This window comes from Poecilia mexicana, unplaced genomic scaffold (genome assembly GCF_051168715.1).
Source record: "Poecilia mexicana isolate PSO_F unplaced genomic scaffold, ASM5116871v1 scaffold_16, whole genome shotgun sequence".
Classification (NCBI taxonomy): domain Eukaryota; kingdom Metazoa; phylum Chordata; class Actinopteri; order Cyprinodontiformes; family Poeciliidae; genus Poecilia; species Poecilia mexicana.
In genome coordinates this window covers 21,007,929-21,025,400 of record NW_028263385.1, presented here as the reverse complement: position 1 = coordinate 21,025,400, position 17,472 = coordinate 21,007,929, and the positions used below count along the sequence as shown (strand labels likewise).

At 40.5% G+C, this 17,472-nt stretch overlaps 1 protein-coding gene across 3 annotated transcripts in view; it reads left to right on the top strand.

Annotated features, from left to right (window-relative positions):
• The window catches only part of LOC106933008 (focal adhesion kinase 1), a 57,930-nt gene extending 40,460 nt beyond the window's left edge, over positions 1 to 17,470 (top strand). For 2 of the 3 annotated variants that reach the window (XM_088013768.1, XM_088013767.1), the window contains 11 exons: positions 658 to 769; positions 6,241 to 6,318; positions 6,432 to 6,620; positions 7,051 to 7,176; positions 10,189 to 10,251; positions 12,202 to 12,241; positions 12,762 to 12,865; positions 14,592 to 14,747; positions 14,903 to 14,983; positions 15,066 to 15,151; positions 15,556 to 17,470. In XM_088013768.1, coding sequence (XP_087869894.1) covers positions 658 to 769; positions 6,241 to 6,318; positions 6,432 to 6,620; positions 7,051 to 7,176; positions 10,189 to 10,251; positions 12,202 to 12,241; positions 12,762 to 12,865; positions 14,592 to 14,747; positions 14,903 to 14,983; positions 15,066 to 15,151; positions 15,556 to 15,682 — 1,162 coding nt within the window. In that variant the 3' untranslated portion in view covers positions 15,683 to 17,470. Of the gene's footprint in view, positions 1 to 657; positions 770 to 1,447; positions 2,174 to 6,240; positions 6,319 to 6,431; positions 6,621 to 7,050; positions 7,177 to 10,188; positions 10,252 to 12,201; positions 12,242 to 12,761; positions 12,866 to 14,591; positions 14,748 to 14,902; positions 14,984 to 15,065; positions 15,152 to 15,555 lie in introns of all 3 variants that reach the window. The other variant, XM_088013769.1, reaches the window with a different exon arrangement.
• Positions 17,471 to 17,472: the final 2 nt, after the last annotated feature.

The following is a 17,472-nucleotide window of genomic DNA, read 5'->3' as shown; positions in this document are numbered from 1 at the left end:
GATTTAATGAACGTGGGTTGAACACGTCTTGCTGCTGCTTCCCCAAACCATGACACTTCCACCTCCTTGCTTTAGAGTTGGTATGAAGTCTCTTTCCTAGAACTGGATAATGATGAATTGACTTGTTAGGAAGCGAAACTTGTACATTTTCTTTCTGATTGTTCAATTTACTTCATATCAGCTATAACATATCGCTGGTCCCATGATGACATGTTAGGGTTTTTGGAGACTTCGTGTAGCACCTTGCTGTCTGCTTTCAGGGTGATCTTACTTGGAAGTTATTCTGAGCTAATTATGAAAATATCGCATTTTCTAAAAGAGCTAAACAAGCAAATGCTAAACGGACAAATGCTTAATTTAATTTTTATTTAATTTTCTCTTTTCTAATGTTTTAAATTTTACAGAGCATTATAAGAAAAAATTCAGAAATGGAAATATTTAATAGAATTTATTTTACTGTAAACCTTTGCTGTATGTATTTATATATACATAGATTTTTTTAAGGACCAACAACTTTTATTAAAAACAGTATGAAAATGAGTGGGCATGTTTTCTGCAGTGACATTTACGCTGCTTCACATTTGTTAATATATCTGTTTTAAGTTGATGGAATGTGTTTATTAAAAACTTTCTTATTTTTACTATATTTTCTCTTAGCACGATATTGGAGGAGGAGAAGCTCCAGCAGAAAGAGAGGAACAGGATGGAGATGAGGCGGCAGGTCACCGTTTCCTGGGACTCAGGAGGGCCGGATGAAGCTCCACCCAAAGTAAGATGGCGATACACCTGCGTGCGTGCGTGCGTGCGTGCGTGCGTGCGTGCGTGCGTGCGTGCGTGCGTGCGTGCGTGCGTGCGTGCGTGCGTGCGTGCGTGCGGTCTTGGTTTCAAAACCAAGTTTTCACTTTTAAAGTTATTTTTCTTAGTGATGTCTTGTGTTTTTCAGTGTGTAATTCCTTGTTAAAATTTGCTTAGTTTTCTTCAAGGAGACATTTCAAGGTTCAGTTTTTAATAGATTAGTCAAATGTAACTGTCTTCAGTTACAATCAATATATTTTTTTAACTCTACCATGATCCCTCACTGCTCCGCCTTACATTTTGTTTCTCCAGCTTCTTCCCCCTGACTCATTACTATGATTCATGTGCTGCCAGCATCTCTTAACTTCTTCTTTGGGTTACATCAGAAGCCAACATGTTTTTGTTTTTTTTTGTAACTCATTCAGCAGACTGAGAGAAGTGATTTCCAGGGTTTTGGTCATTTATAGACATGGTTCATGTTTAGCCTTATTGCAACACATTCATGTTCTTGGGAATAAAGGGTGTATATTCCATTCAGGAACATGGTTGTCTGTGGTTCGATCCTCTCCGTCTCCTCCACCAGCACACCTCTGCTTTTCATGGCTCCATTTCTTTCCCTCCTCCTCCTCTACCTTTGTCTCTCTGTTTGCAGCCCGTCCGCCGTCCATCCCTTCAGCCCACCTTCAGCCTGGATTGTATTTCTGCTCCTCCTCTTCATCACTGCCAAAAAAACCAGCGCTTTGCCTCTCAGCTTTCCCTCCACACTGGAAACGCTCATCCATCATCTCCCTCCTTTTCCTCCCACTCACCCGCTCCACCTCTCTCCTCGCTACCTCTGAATTTTCCCCCTCGTTTTTTCTCTACCAGTTCTGAGCCTAACTCGCCTTTACTACAAAGAGCACCTCTTTATAAAAGGTCTTTGTCTGAGGAAACATCTAAGTTAAACTCTGATTTGACATTTTCTCCTTTGTGGTTTCCCCCAACCCACACTGGGACCCCCATCACGACCAACGCCCCAGCCAACAGCAGCCATTCCTTTCCTTGGCATTTCTCTCCACTCCTTCCCCAACCCAGTCCAAACTTTGACTCGCTGCGCTGCAGTTGGTCAAATTCTTGTCCTTATAAGCAGTCACCGCCCGGCTTTCCCAGCTTTCACCCCGACACCCAGACTAATCCTTACACCATTGACCTTCTGACCCAGCATGCTGCAGTGCAGTCAGGTTGGAGCGCCCCGCTTTTCCCTCCCCACACTGACGATGTCCTTTCAGTGTCCTATAATCTGTCCTCGGCCAGCCTTCGCTCACCCAGTCCAATGTCAGCCTCCCACATGCTGCTAGCTCCTCCATCTTCTGAAGGAGCCGTGTCCAGACCCTTTCAGGCAGGTGGTGTGCGGTTCAGGTGCACTAATGTGTTTTCTTAACAACTAAACCAATCTCAAAACATTGCAGCTTTTCTCTGTTTTTGAGCCTGTAAAAAATATCCAGTTGGCACATCTGCAGGAGAAGTCAATATACATAATGTGTTGTGCTTTAACATTTATTTATTTAATCAGTTTGCTATATGTGTCAATTAAAATTTTAGCAATTCAACATTTGCTTTGTAACAACCATTGATGTGATAAGAGCAAAGATTTGATAATTACAAAATAATAATTAACTATGATCAAAAAAAACAAAAACTTAAAATTATCTACTATTTGGACTGGTTAGTTTCTAGGTAAATATAGAAAATATAAAGCAAAACATTTGACAAGGAACAAATAAGAAGCTCTGTATTTTTTTTATCTTAAATTTAACCTTTTTTTTTTTAAATGGACACTACTGCTTTGTTGTTGCTTTTTTTTTGTTAATTTCTTTTTTTTTTTTTTTTTTCTAATTATTTCATGCCTATTAATTCCAGGCTCAAAATAGAAAAGTTGTACGTTTTTGCTCATTGCTTCATTACCATTAAAATTTGCACTCCGTCTGGTTTTGTTTATCCCTGCTAGCTTCTTTTATCCATCAGGCTGTTAAGATGCTGTCCACTGTGACTCGTATTAATATCTGTGTCGGATACTTCTCTGGATTGTTACGGCCTATTTCTGGTTTGCTGAGGGTCGTCGTTGTAGTAAACCTTAAATTCACTGGGCTTAATGTAAGACCCATGAAACGTCCAACCAGAATACAGTTTAAACTGTTTAAAAGTGATGGAGAAGTGATTTTGTTTGCTAATTTAAAACGCACCACTAACTCCAAAGTTATGGATGATTCAGTGATGTTCTGGATTGAATATTGAATTATTGTGCTTTACGGCATCAGATGTTGTGCTAAACGTTCAGACAATTCAAAGTGTTTTGCGCTTTTACATGATTCATTTTTGAGGCTGTAAAAGGTCCATGCTTCACGTCAAGATGATTACTTTGTAGCGCATTGATTCCTAAGTGGACAAAAGGAGGGAAAGTACTTCAGGCCTCTGCTTGGTTTTCATGCTGAAGCAGTCCCGATGTTCTCCAGCTCGAATCAGCCAGGAGTCATTCTTCTTCTAGAGTTCCTAATGCATGTTTGCCTCTCTCTCTCTCTCTCTGTTGCCCTTGGCGGTGATGGATGTGTCTGTGTTGAAGTGGAGTCGTTTCCCCGTGGGATGCATGAAGTAAAAGGAAACCTTAATTACACTGTGCTTTGCAGCATTCCTTAAAGATTCTTAAATAGTTATGTAACTATGTGCCTGTTTTAGGGCATGTTTGGTGCAATGATGGGTTCATAAAACGCAGGAATCCATCTTACTATTCTTTAAGAGTGTTCTGCCTGTAAATCGCAGCATTTTGTGGAGCCCAAGAGGCAAATTTATGCAATTTTTTATGCTGTGTTAAATGTTTTAATGATCTGTCAGGGTTTGTGTTCCGCATTTTTGTCTAACATTTTCCCTTTTTTGTTGTTGTTGTTGTTGTTGTAAACAAACTTGAAATACCCAGACAGATTTGTTTTACAGGGTCATCAGTTGACATACGGCTAAAGATTCTTGCTGGTTGTAAAGGAAACGGCAGCATCTGGAACATGAGCAGTTCAAAATGGCGGCTCTTGGCTCAGTTTTTCAGTTTTGTGGCACAGCTTGGTCAATCCTAGCGCTTATTTTGACTGGTTCCTGATTCTCTTTTTTGTTTTGTTTTGTTTTCATGCTTCTGTGAAATCAGTCTGATACAGGTTCAGACTGTCTGTGGTCTGGAGATTGATGCTGACACAGAACTGAGTCAGATCCTGTTGGAGGGTGAACACTTAGTTTACAGAACCTTGTCAGCTTAAACCGGAACCACACAATTCAATCTGTTTTTTTGGTTATTTAATTCAGCAGACCACATAGTAGTACATATTTGAAGAAAAATAAACCTAATTTAAAAAATTTATAAATGAAAATCTGAGAAATTAGATGCATTTTCAGGTTTTGGTCTTTACTCTGATACCCCAAAATAAAAAGCAGTGTAACCTTTTGCCTTCAGAGTCCATCTGTGTAATTTAATCTCTAGCTAAATTGTAAAAACCTCAGAGGTTTGTTGAAGAATATTACTGTGTTAATATTCATCTGCTTGATTACCTGATTAATCACTCATTTATCAATAGGACATAGAAAAGAATCAATCTTTCATATTCTTTCACATGTTATTGTTTCCTAAATCAGTTATTCAGTCAACATCAGGCAGAAAATTACTGCCACTAGTCATATTTAGCAGCCTAATAAACACACAACTAGAGCAACTGTATAAAGCAGCTATTAAAAATATCCATTCTCTTTTAACTTTGTTGTATTTTGTCCAACTAGCTTTATGTGGTAGACGAATGCAAAGTGGCAGATAATTACGAAGTGGAAGAAAAGGTGGTGAAATAACGTCCCAAGCTTTGAACATTTCGGACTGTCACCATCCACCATCTGAAAATGCAGTTTTTACAAGCCATTTAGGAGACGCAGAAAACATGCGGAAGAGGTCAAATGAAAACAACATTGAACTTTTTGACCTGTGTGCACATGCTGATCTCCTCATCATCATCCACACAATAAAGCATGGTGGCGGCGGCATCGTGCTGTGGGTACGCTCTCCTTGAGGAGGGAAAGAGAAGCTGGTCAGGATTTATGACCAGCTTCATAAATCTGATCATAATTCAACTAATGAATTTAGCTCCATGAATTGACCTGCAGCTAAATTCAGGACAATTCGAGGAGAAAACATGTTTGAACTTGAGACTGGAGCGAAGGTTCACCTGCAGTGAGAATCTGAGGCGAGACTTGAATATTGTTCGTAGACCCTTCCCATCCAGGCTCGCCTATTCCGAAACTTCTGAGGGTTGAATATAACACAATTCTTTAGATTGTTTTTAGACCGTTTCAGAAACACTGCATCACTTTCCTCTCACTTCAATATTGTGCACTACTTTGTCTTACTCTATCACATAAAATCCTAATAAAAAAAACATTTACAATTTAAATAGAAAAAGAGGTATGCATACTTTCAGAAGGCACTTTGCATCTTGTGTTCAGTGTTTTTGTCCTGTCTTGCTTCTTTGTTTCTTCCTCTTTCTTTCTTTCTTCTTTTTCACCCACTTTTTTCCACTTTCCTCGGCCCCCACCCCATTCCTTCCTCCCCTCCTCGTTTTACTTTGCCTTCTCCTTCTCTCTCCCCGTGCGTCTTTGTGTCCGTCTCGCTGTCGGAGGTGTGGTCCAGAGAAAGCTACTATGAGAGACTGTGGAAGGTAGAGGCTGCAACACTGTTGTGCTAGACATGAGCTCACATTTTGGTGTATTTTAAAGAAATCTCTCCTGGACATTATGGGAAGAGAAACCCAACAGCTTCATCCCAAACCAGCCGAGAAAAGACTAGAACATTGTGGGTTCACCAAGCACTTCTGTTTTTAGCTGACAGTTAGCTCCAGTTGCGTAAAGTGAAGTTTTGGAGTTGCTTTTCTCCGAGAATCCTGAAAAGCCTCCGCAGATGTTTGGAATGAGCCGAAACTATTATTTAATCCACAAATTCTCTCATTCAGCCTCGTCAGTAACAGACTGCGTGAAAGAGAGGTCTTTGGTGAACAGCGACACGCTTAACACACTCGCATCACATCTAACCTAAATCTAAATCACATCTACAGTGACCAGCTAGTCCACAAGCACATTATTTTTTTCTTTAATCGTTAACCTGACTGTCGTAGGTTGTCGTAGTAACAGGAGCAGTGTTTTTTTTCCTGAGCGTTTCACTAACAGCTTGCTGGATTTGCAGCCCTGTGGGTGCTCCCTGTGTTGACTGACGGCTAACATGACCACACAAACATCTGCTGGGGGTTTGTGTGTTGATTTTCTGAGTGTTGTAACTTCTAGTGGATAATTCAGGAAAAACCTGATGCAGGGTTAACTCCTTGTTTTCTTCTTATATTTTTATGTTTACCTTCATTTATGTAATTAGTTTTTTTTTCTTCTGTCTCTTAGCCAAGTAGACCAGGCTACCCCAGTCCCCGCTCCAGTGACGGTTTCTACCCCAGTCCTCAGCATCCTGGACATTACCAGGTATGTATTCAGAGTCCTTCCTTTTGATCATGGTTGCTGTAAACAACATATGGTTGAACCGAAGCTAAGATAACTTCTCATCTGTCTTTTCTATTTTCTCCTTCCTGCATTAGATGGCAGCATATCCAGGCCCACACACCCTGCCCTCTGTGCCCAGCGCCCTGTACCCTCCACAGGCCGCTATGGTGGACACGCATCACGCGCACACACACCCCCGCCACCACGTCCACACGCACTCACACACACAGCTGCTTCCTCAGCCGCACGGGACCGACATGGGTCTGTGGGGCTCTGTGATGGAGGTAAGAGGCATCACTGCTATGGTTACGCATGCACACAGATAAGAGCTTCTGGGTTGGTCCGCCATAAATTATTTTTTAAAACTTTTCCCGATGCTCAGAAAATTATTGTTTACTTTGATGGACCGCCACTTTGCTTAAAGAACCAGACTGGTATTCCAGATTACGAATGTATGCCCTACAGATTAGCACATCACTGCCATCTTTTACTTTTATTGAGTTCCTCCATCATCTCAGTTCAGTTTCTCATCCATCTTCTGCCCATCTGTCTTCATGTGTCGTCTCTTGGCCAAATGCATGTTTTTTTGTTTTGTTTTTTGCTTTGTTTGTACGTTGTTGGTGTGCATGCTTGCTGTTTGCTCCACATTTGTGTGTGTGTGTGTGTGTGTGTGTGTGTGTGTGTGTGTGTGTGTGTGTGTGTGTGTGTGTGTAGGACAGGGCAGTAGACATGCAGCAGTGTGTAGGCCAGCAGTGCCTGTTAATGGAGGAGCAGCTGATGATACAACAGCAGCAGATGAAGGAGGATCAGAGGTGGCTGGAGCAGGAGGAAAGGCTGCTGGTAACGCACTCAGCACACAGTGGAACATGTGACACATGCGCAACACAATGGCGGCTCGTTTAAAGAGGGCTTACAGCGGAAAACCAGCTCAAAGCCCTGGCGATTTGTTTGACTTTGAATTAGTCCGAAAATATAACATTTATTGATTTAAATTCACAGTAAACATAGATCAAACATCCACATCTTCATCACCTTCAAGCTTAAGCTACAATTCATGCTCAACTCACTGAACCTCGTAATCTAGGGAGGTGTGTCGCTTTCAGCCGCAATTTCACAGACATGAAGTCAGTGAAGAGAAGAAATGATCTCATTAGGCTCCACCGCAAGTTTTGTCAACATCTAAATCCTGACCATAAAAAAAAAACTCTTATCAAATTATCAAGTCAGAAATGTTTAGTCCGTTTCAAAACCAGCTATGATTCGCGCTGATAATAATCTATTGGTATAAAACAAATGTCACGAATTTAGAAGCTGTTTGAAAAATTCTTCTGTGACTCAACCAAACCTATGATTTTGGCCAATAAGCTTCCTTTAAGTGTGTAATTAAACGAAGAAGTTTTACACAAAGATAGCAGCTGCTTCTGCACTATTGAAAAAAACATGTTGCTGAAGTGGCTACATTTGTGTCTTGGAACTAAATAAGAGAAGTTTGTTCATAAAAGTGAAAACAAATTCACTCCTGGGATTTATTTCCAGCAAAAATGGCGCGTTTACCACATGATGCACGTTGAAATCACATTTTTTCTGGGGTACTTTTTGCTCATTCCTATTTATGTTGTGCATGCCACATTTCTCAAAGATGTCATCCTCTCTTTTTAAGTTGCTTTGTTCACTTTTTCATGGTTTTGTTTATTCAAGGTTATGACTGTGTCAGTGCATTACACTTGGATTCAGTAACTTTACTAACAAGCAATATATTCAAACGTCTTCTTAGAAGTTGGATCATGTCAGTTTCAAAGGCGCCCTGAGAATTTACTGAGAATTTACCAGAAGACGATCAAAACTGAGCATATTTCTCAGATCACAGAGTGCAGAGCAGGTCACATAACACAGACAGCAGCAGACAAAACAGTCTCTCTTTCACTGTGAGCATCAGGGTAAAAGGTAAAAAACACTAACCTTATTTGGGGAAATGCAGATTTATGGCTTCAACAAAGTGAACATGCGAATGGCCTTTTAATACAGTTTGCATTTTTTACTGAACATTTTTTAAAAATCCGCCTGACTGAGTCTGTTAGGAAAAAAACTCCTGTAGTACGTCATCAACAAATAATAGGAACTATAATACTATAAGACTGATCATTTAAGATGCTTTGATCTCTTGTTAATAGAGAGGTATCAAATAAAAATTGAACTGACTAAATTAAATTGAGGAGTCTAAGCCTGTCACAATAACAATAAACGGTCCAAGAACTTATTGTGATAAATGATAATATTGTTGTTTTGAGACCATTTTGAAGTAACATAACGGAAATGGCATAATAATGGCAAGAACACATTCTCAGAATCAATAAACTTTAAATTCTAATGAACTTTTAAACACTGGAACTGGAAGATATTTTAAATATCCAAAATAAAATTAAAAATTAAAAAACGACAAAAAAATGAATTATGAAGTCTCTGTAAACAAAAAATATATTTCTTCAGTTTTTTAAAAAGAGAAAGAAGAGCGATAATTCAAGCAAATGAAAATTGAGTTTCTTTTAATTTATCATGCAATTAATTGATTTATTGTGACAGGCCTATTGAGGATTATATAAAATATTTGCTATATTCATTTTGTGTTCACTAACATTGGACAAATCATCCTTTGTTTCCAAAGTAAGTCAGAAGCCACCATTAAAAATAGATTATTTGGAATATATTTTATAATGAAACACAATTAACAGTATAGAAACCACAAACACAAATGGGTGTGTGTGAATGGGGGAGTCCAACTGTGTGTTATTTTTTTGAGGCTGGCAGGATGGAGGATGGAGGAGTGCTTCATGTTTCCTGCGTTTTTCTGTGAGCGGCGATGGAAGTGGCTGTGTGGGGTTTTTGCTCAAGAATTTTATTGTGTGTGAGAGAGTTTGGAGGCAGGTGTGGCCTGTGTGAATTCCTGGCTTAATGATAGGCTTACAGACTGACAGCCCAGTCAACAGTCTGTCTTTGACCCATAACCGCAAACCGACAACACACAAGATTACTGAAAAGCTGAGGAGGCATCAGATTGTGTGGGAGGGGAGAGGAGTGTGCACATGAGAAAGTTTTTGCCGTAGACTGGCCGGTTTTTATAACACTGTTAGTTGAGTGAGAGGGGTGGAGAGAGGGAGAAGAGCTTGGTTGGCATCGGACACCCTCCTCCTGGTTTTCTCCCTCCTTTCTCTCCGTGTTTCAGAGTCGACTATACGTGCACTTGAGGCAGAAAGCTGGAGCTGAATCCGATCAAAAACACACAAAAAAAAACTGCTAGAACAGAGACATGGATACGCTCAGACCAATTCTGTGAAATCGGAAGATAAGCACAGAAACAAAACGGCTCCATCCTCCAGGACGCCTTCGATTCGTCGGGAAACTTTTAATGAACTTCACGGCAATGCTGGTCTTCAAGTCCTGTCTTGGAAAACTGGTATGCAAGGACAACCGATGAGAGGGGATTTTGGGGGGGGGGGTCTTTGAGCCCATATATTTATGGGCAATTGAAATTCTGAGCATCTTGAATCACTTTAAGATCCAGTAGCCTTTAAATGCTGCTGCAGCCTGAGCGGCGCAGAGGATCGGGAGCTAATACCCGTTATGTGGTTTTTCTCTCGGGGCATTCCCCAGGAATGAAAATGGTTTTCAGCTCAAGTCACAAGCAGCGGAGCAATGTGACTCGCTGCTCCTCGGGAAGAAGACAAACCCAATCATTCAGCTTTGTTGGGATAATTTAGCTGTGTGATATTAGAAAACTGCTTTGTTGAAACTTTAAATATGATTATTGTCAATAAAAGGAGCCGTAAAGTCATTGACGACTTGTGTCTGTTTTAGAAACCAGACACAAGGAGCTCTAGAGGGAGTCTGGACAGAGAAGACAGCGGACTGCAGCCCCCGGTGAGTAACTTTTAGCTGTTTTTGTTGCCATTCATCTCAGCTGCTCCCAGTATTTTTCACTGGTGCTTCTTCGGCTGCCTCATGTTTGTTTTGAGTGGAGCTGGATGGATAGATCCAGGAGCAGGAAGTGACCTCACGGGCGAGGGCCAGCAATTCTGAGGTCAATGTGTTCTCACAGCATTACTGGATATTAATAGAAGGCCATAGCAGGAAAATAAATCTGTGTTTGTTTTCTCTCTCTCTGTGCCCGAGTGCTGCTGCAGTCACTCGGCTCTCAACTCCAGAGTGTCACAGCATCTTTAGAGGAAGTTGTGTTGATCATAATAATCTGCAAGCTGGACTCATGTTTGCTTGCTGTAAAGTCACTTTAATTGCATGGTACCGGTTTCCTTCAGCTGGTTTGGAATTTGATAAAAATGAGGAGAAGAAAATGTTTTGTTGGGGGAAAATGTGCAGATTTTTTTGCAAAAAAAAAAATCTACATTTCTGGAAAAATAAGTGGGTTTTTTTTATGTGTTTCTTTGTTTCTTTATTTTTGATTTTCACCATCACATCAGTTTTTCTCCAGCTGATTTTTGTGACACTGACAGGAAACCAAAAGTGCAACAGCACTGCTTTTTGGTCCTTAGATTAGGTTTTAAACCGGAGCTCTCATGCTTAACCTGAGCCCATGTTGTGAGTTATTAAAGCATCGCTGATCAGTAACATCAAAGTCAAGAAAGCAGTGGTAAGAGCCATTTTCCTCAGCAGCCACCGTCAGCGTTGTGTTTTTTCATGAATATGCCTTAACAAATCCCAGGAGGGTGAATGTTTTGAAATCAGAAATATACATTTGTGTGAAGCCTGTTGGGTTAAGATGGTTACAAACAACAATATGATAACTTCATAATAATATGACCCTTTTTTTTAAGTGTTCACACAAAGTGAGTCATATCTTGTTTCTGAAGAATGATAAATCCTGTCTGTCTTTAAATGAGTCCACCAACAAAATAAAGCAAAGCAAATTTTAATTGAAAACATTCAATTCCACGTATTTCTGATTAGGTGCTGATAAAACTCAAATAATAATCCACATGTAAAGACTTCCATCTTCGCTTTTGTTTAGCTTGTTTTTTTTTTTGTCCTTTTAAGAGTGAACTTCTTAATCGTTGATCCGATGCTGATCTTTTTTTTTTTGCTACCTTTTCTAAATTTGGGTTGAGCAGAACTGAGCAATGAGCTGCTACAAAGTGCATCAGTTCCCAGCAGATGCCAGCAGAAGTTGCTGTAGCAGTCTGAAGTTGCCACAAGCCAGATATTTCCGTCTCTGTAATTCATCTCTGTGCTTGTCGTCCTCCTCCTCCCATTGAATGGCTGTGGTTTGTGGTGGGAAAATCTCCCCAGTTCTTCAGCATCCCCATATATGTGTGTGTGTGTGTGTGTGTGTGTAAATTGCCCGTAGTGTTGTATTTTTGGGTGTTGGTGGTTGTCAAACCCCGGCGCTCTGTTGGCACCAGCACTTCTGAAGCCGTCTGTTCTGTTTTCTCACAACGAGAAAACAAAGATGCCAAGTTCAGATTTTAAAAAAACAAACATAAGCAACTCAAGTTGACAAGATTTTTAACCTCAGAAATGCATCGTAAATATGTTTATTGTGAACACGTTGCAGTTTTCATGAAGTGTGCACGTTTTTTGGGCCGTCTGCGAATAATAAATCTGAATAGCTTCGCTAGCCAACGTGAACAGACCACACAGCAGTGAAAACAAAGGCGGCCCTCCTGCGGTGTGGTGACTGAAAACTTTCCGCGCACAAAAACGAGAGCGGCTGTCGTGTGATTAACATTAAATAAGATTCTCTTCTCCTCCAGACGTGGCTGGCTTTGGCCAGCGCATTTTTAATTTCCTGCAGAGCCTCTTATTATGTCAGTGACAGTCCACTCACTAACCCCATGTTTTGCTTGTTTTGTGCAGACAGGAAACCAGCACATTTACCAGCCTGTTGGCAAATCAGGTAATGGGAACGCTTCTTTAATTCACCTAACCTCTATTGTTCAGCTCTCTTGTCTCACCTCTGACAGTATGTAGCCTCTGATATACAGCTTTTGCCATTCCTCCCTTTTCCTATTCTGGTCCTGCACAGAATTGACACAGGGTGGCTCAATACAAGTGGATACCACAGCTTATGTTTTACTTGTAGAAATCTTTGAAAACTATTTATTATTTCTCCACCACTTCACAGTTATAAACTGCTTTGTATTGTCCATCACATCAAAACGTAACATGTTGATGTTTGTTGTTGTGAAATGGCATATTGCAGTAAGGGTTTGAGGGTCTGAATACTTTTGCACGACTCTGCGTTATCACACTGTTCTGTAACTTCAGTAGCACAGATCTGAAAGCTTTGCTTCAAAATAGTTTCACAGCAGAGTGATTATTCCCCTTTTTTTGTCACCACATTTAGATTTGTCCTTGAACTTCTGAGTAACTTTATTTTGTTTTGGGGTTTTTTTGGGGTTTTTTTTTTTTTGCAGACCATGTGGTTCCCCCCAAAAAACCTCCTCGACCGGGGGCCCAGAGCCAAGTGGGTAGTCTGGCTTGTCTAAACACTGTAGACAGCTACAACGATGGTGTCAAGGTGCAGAAATAATAACCATAAGAGCATGCGATCTCTACTCTTGTATGACTGCAGCAGCATGCACATATGCAAGATTGAAATATACACATTGCATGTTTTTAATGCTGAAAACTGTTAATATTTTCCTTTTTTTTTATCTTATTATCTTTGGCTGCTCCGTCTCTCCCTTCCTTCTCCTCCTTACTGTTGACTCCTAGCCCTGGCGGGTAAGCTGCACACTGTCTGTGTTTACTGTACATCTCGTCTCACTTCTCTCACATTCTGTACTATTAACTAATAACACGTGCATTCCATTACTTGCTGTGTGTGTGTAGTGTAGTCGAGTTTTAGTTGTTTTCCCTCCAAACTAACTTTCACTTTTGTGGATTTAACCTAACAAAGCTCTGGTTAAAACACTTCTGTAAGAAATTTACTTTCGCTGACAAAAATCTCGTTTTTCTTTGTCTTTAGAACCTTTTTAGTTGCCAATTAATATTAGTTTTTTCTTGTTTTATTGGGTCAGTCAGAAAGGTTGGCAGTTTGACCCAAACTACTCCTACTTTTTACCCATTTAAAAAAATAAAATAAAATTTATGGCCACTTATTGAACCATTACATTTTAGTTTGTCTCTTGGTTGTTTCATATTTTGATTAGTTCTTGTGCTTAACGAAGATTACGATTGCTATTCATATTGGCTATCGTGGTATTACTGAGTATTTGCTTGAAGCAAATAATTTATCTTTTTTTGTGACAAGGCTGCATTTCCTTACAGCAGACTGTCAATAACAAAAAAGACTTTAAACATTCAGTTCTAAAACACTGAAAACACATTTATGAAGAGCGAAAAAACAGTCTGACAAAATAATGTGAAACAAATGCAAGAACTGCAATACGAGTGTCTGTACATTTGTATTAAATGCTTGTATTAGCAGGTTGCCAAATACAATAGATGAACTGCATTATCAGCGCATTGGAATAAGTTTTTAAGACTGTGTAGATTTGGTTCATCATACAGACCTGATGTGACAGCGCCATCTAGTGGCAGAGACAGGGAGCTGTGTATAAAAACATTCAGTATATCTCCTTTAAAATCCTTCTGCATCTTAAACTTACTTTTAGGTTTAGCAGACAGAGACTGTATGTCCTAGATGGCAAAGTTTGATAACTGTGAATAAATTTCACATTGATTAATTGACATGCTTTAACTTTTATTTTAACATGTTACCCTGCATTACATTAGTTTTTGACTTACTAACTAAATGCATCTTCAAACTATAAAGGCAGTTTCACTGCCTGTTTGGTTTTTAGAAAACTTTAAATTCAGGTAAACTGTGGTTCGTAAAGTGAGTCTAAAATGCCAGACTAAGCACTAAGATTGCTTTGGAGTCGTTGCAAAAGGAAATAAAGGTACCGCTGTTCTCAAAATGCCCTTTAGTAAGAATCTCCATATATGATTCTCCACTCCTCCTTTGACAGGCCTAGTGGTTCCACAAATATAACTGGGCACTGTTAGTCCAATAAAATCTGTGAAAATGTCATTCACAGTTTCTAAAACAGGTTCAGAGTTAATACTATGTATTAAAATATCCAGAACATTGTTTAAAAAGATCAGAAAGACATAAATAATTTGAAGCGTTTTAGTGTGTTTTTGTATAATTTCATTCCTCTTCTTCATATTTCATCTTTCAGTGAGGCGACCGCTCATTGTTTTGTTTGTTTTGTTTTTTTTACCTTGCTCTTGTTTAGCTGCAGCCTCAGGAGATAAGCCCACCCCCGACCGCCAATCTGGACCGCTCCAATGACAAAGTGTATGAGAACGTGACGGGATTGGTCAAAGCTGTGATCGAGATGTCGAGCAAGATTCAGCCGGCTCCTCCAGAAGAATACGTCCCGATGGTTAAGGTGACGGAGCCGCAACCCACCTGTTTCACTTTCTAATAGATTTCTGACTCACTTCCTCCATAAAAGCCCATTAGTTCCTACACATCTACATTTTTGTAAACCCTTCAATTAATGTTCTCAGTATAACCGTAACGAGTCTTCAAATCTGTTTTCAGGATGTGGGCCTGGCCCTGAGGACGTTACTGGCCACAGTCGATGAGACTCTACCTCAACTTCCAGCCAGCACACACAGAGAGGTGGAAACGCCAGCTGCACTTTCACTGACAGACTGAAAACGTGACCTGCGTCAGACGTTTTAATGCTCTGTGCCTTCAACAGATCGAGATGGCCCAGAAGCTGTTGAACTCTGACCTGGCAGAGCTGATTGGAAAGATGAAGTTAGCCCAACAATATGTGATGACAAGGTAACGCCAGCACAGCATTAATTAATTGAAAGGAGAAGGAAACATCAAAACCGATTTCCTTTTGGCAGAGAGGTGCAGTGTGGATTCTTGGCACAGTTTATTGTCCTATTCTCTACAAGTTGCAGTACTTTAATGAGTTATTAAATTAATTCTATGAACTGTAGTGAAATTCAAACTTTTGTGGCAAATACTTTTGTTATATGTAATTGAAGTTGGTGGTATGATTCTTCCCCTCTAGATGAAGAACAGCTGAAATCTGTCCAGAATTTCTGACTTTTATGCCGATGAGGCAACATTGCTTTTCTCCATGTAGACTAAATTATCTGGCAACACATTATCATTAATATTATCATGGATTTCCACCAATAAAAACTCTTTTTTCTTTTTTTTTTATTTCATCTTAGCCTCCAGCAAGACTACAAGAAGCAGATGCTGACAGCGGCTCACGCTCTCGCCGTCGACGCCAAGAACCTCTTGGACGTCATCGACCAGTCGCGGCTGAGGATGATGGCCCACTCCCGCCCTCACTAGCCCCCTCTACAGGAGACCGAGCGCCTCTACGGTTTCTGTTGGAGAACTGGAGACTCGTGGATACCTTGTGTGTGTCAGTCCTCAGAGCAAACGGCGGCGGTGGCAGCCGGAGTGGACAATGGCTGCACTCTGGTTCAATCACTTTCCTCAGTCCTACTTTAACCACTGTGACTTTATTTAACAAAAGATCAGAGCAGAAACACTTCCTGAATCAGAGACTTGGCTGCTCCCCTGGGAGAGAAGGTGACCCGAGTTGATTTTTAAGCTGGATGTGAAGGTTTATAAAAGCTTATAACACTATCAAAACACTATCATGGGAGAGATTTTTAAGCTTGAGCTGCTGTCATCAGGGGGAAGGGCTGGTTGGACTGTGATTAATCTGAAACATATCTCTGTGAAACCAAACAGAGGGAGTGGACTTCAGCCAGCAGCCGTCTGTGAGCGTTTTGTTGAAGTCAGTCGGAAGTTTTCAGCCTCGGTTTTGAACTTTCCAATCGGCGAAAGCAGAAAGCTGGCAGATAAGACCTCAGAGATATTTTCTGCTCTGATTCGGTCCCAGATGTTGCTTTATACGGACGTTTTCGACAAGAGAGAGACGGGGTTTGCTCTGGAACAGCAGCCTGCCGTCTTCTCCTGTGTTTCCTCTGTCTCACCAGCTTTTATTTATAAACTGAAATTACAGAGGAGACAGAGGGAGGAACAGGAATTCACCATTCAGGACTTTCTGGAGAAACGGCACACTGTCCTCTTCCTTCGCCTCTGTTCGACTGACTCTTTGCTTCTCACCGGTCTTCCTCCGCTCATCTCTGAGCTGGTTTTAAAGACTCTAAATGTGAAGAATTCAATCCTGTCTGGGTGACACGCCACCACTTCCAGGACACTTTCAGCTTCCCTGTTTATTCTATTCTATTCTTTCCTTTTTGTTGGCTGGCTGGCTCCATGATTTTATATGTTGTTTTTGAAGCAGTGACGTTCTTCTTCCTGTAACTTCAATCCCAGGAAAGAGGGATGAGCAGAAACGGTGAAATAAGTTAGACTTAACCTATTTATGTAAGTAAGGCATCTACTCCTCTTTACTCCCTCCTGATATTTACTCCCACTACAGCTGTTCCTCACGGGAAAACCCGCGTTAACGCCGTCGTGTTTCCGATCACCCTCTCAGCGGCACCAAACCTGCACTTTGCTGGGCCAAAACCAAACCAACACCCAGAACCTTTGTGAGTCCCTCGTTTCTGTCAGGTGCAACACTTTAAAAATGCCCCTCCTGGCAACGGCCTCACAGGTAAACAAATATAACCGCGAGAAAATGCGGACCGGAAACTCGTTGCGCTGATCACCTGCAGCGTGACGACAGGAAACATCCTGGCCACCGTACTGGTGTAGCATGATATACTGGTAAGGAGAAGAGCATATTTGCACAGCACCTAAAAGAAAAAAAAATAAACACTTGTTCTGATGGATTTCATCCAAATAAACTCAAATGTTCGTCTCATGTTCAACCAGCAATGAAAGGAGATCGAACATTTGAGTCCGACGTGGATTAAAATATTTCAGAACATACGCATATGACAAAAGGAAAAAAAAAAAAGAGAATCATCAGAAACTATTTTATCTCAGTGTTGTTGCGTAATTCTGCTCATGTTGGTATATTGTAAGCTATACTGGTGTGTATCACTGATGAATTGTACAGAACCTGTAATGGTAAACACTGGTTTTTATTTTGTCTTCTTGGCTGAATCTGCCATCTTGTTAAATAGGAGGGAAAATAAAATAATGTTGAGATGAAAACT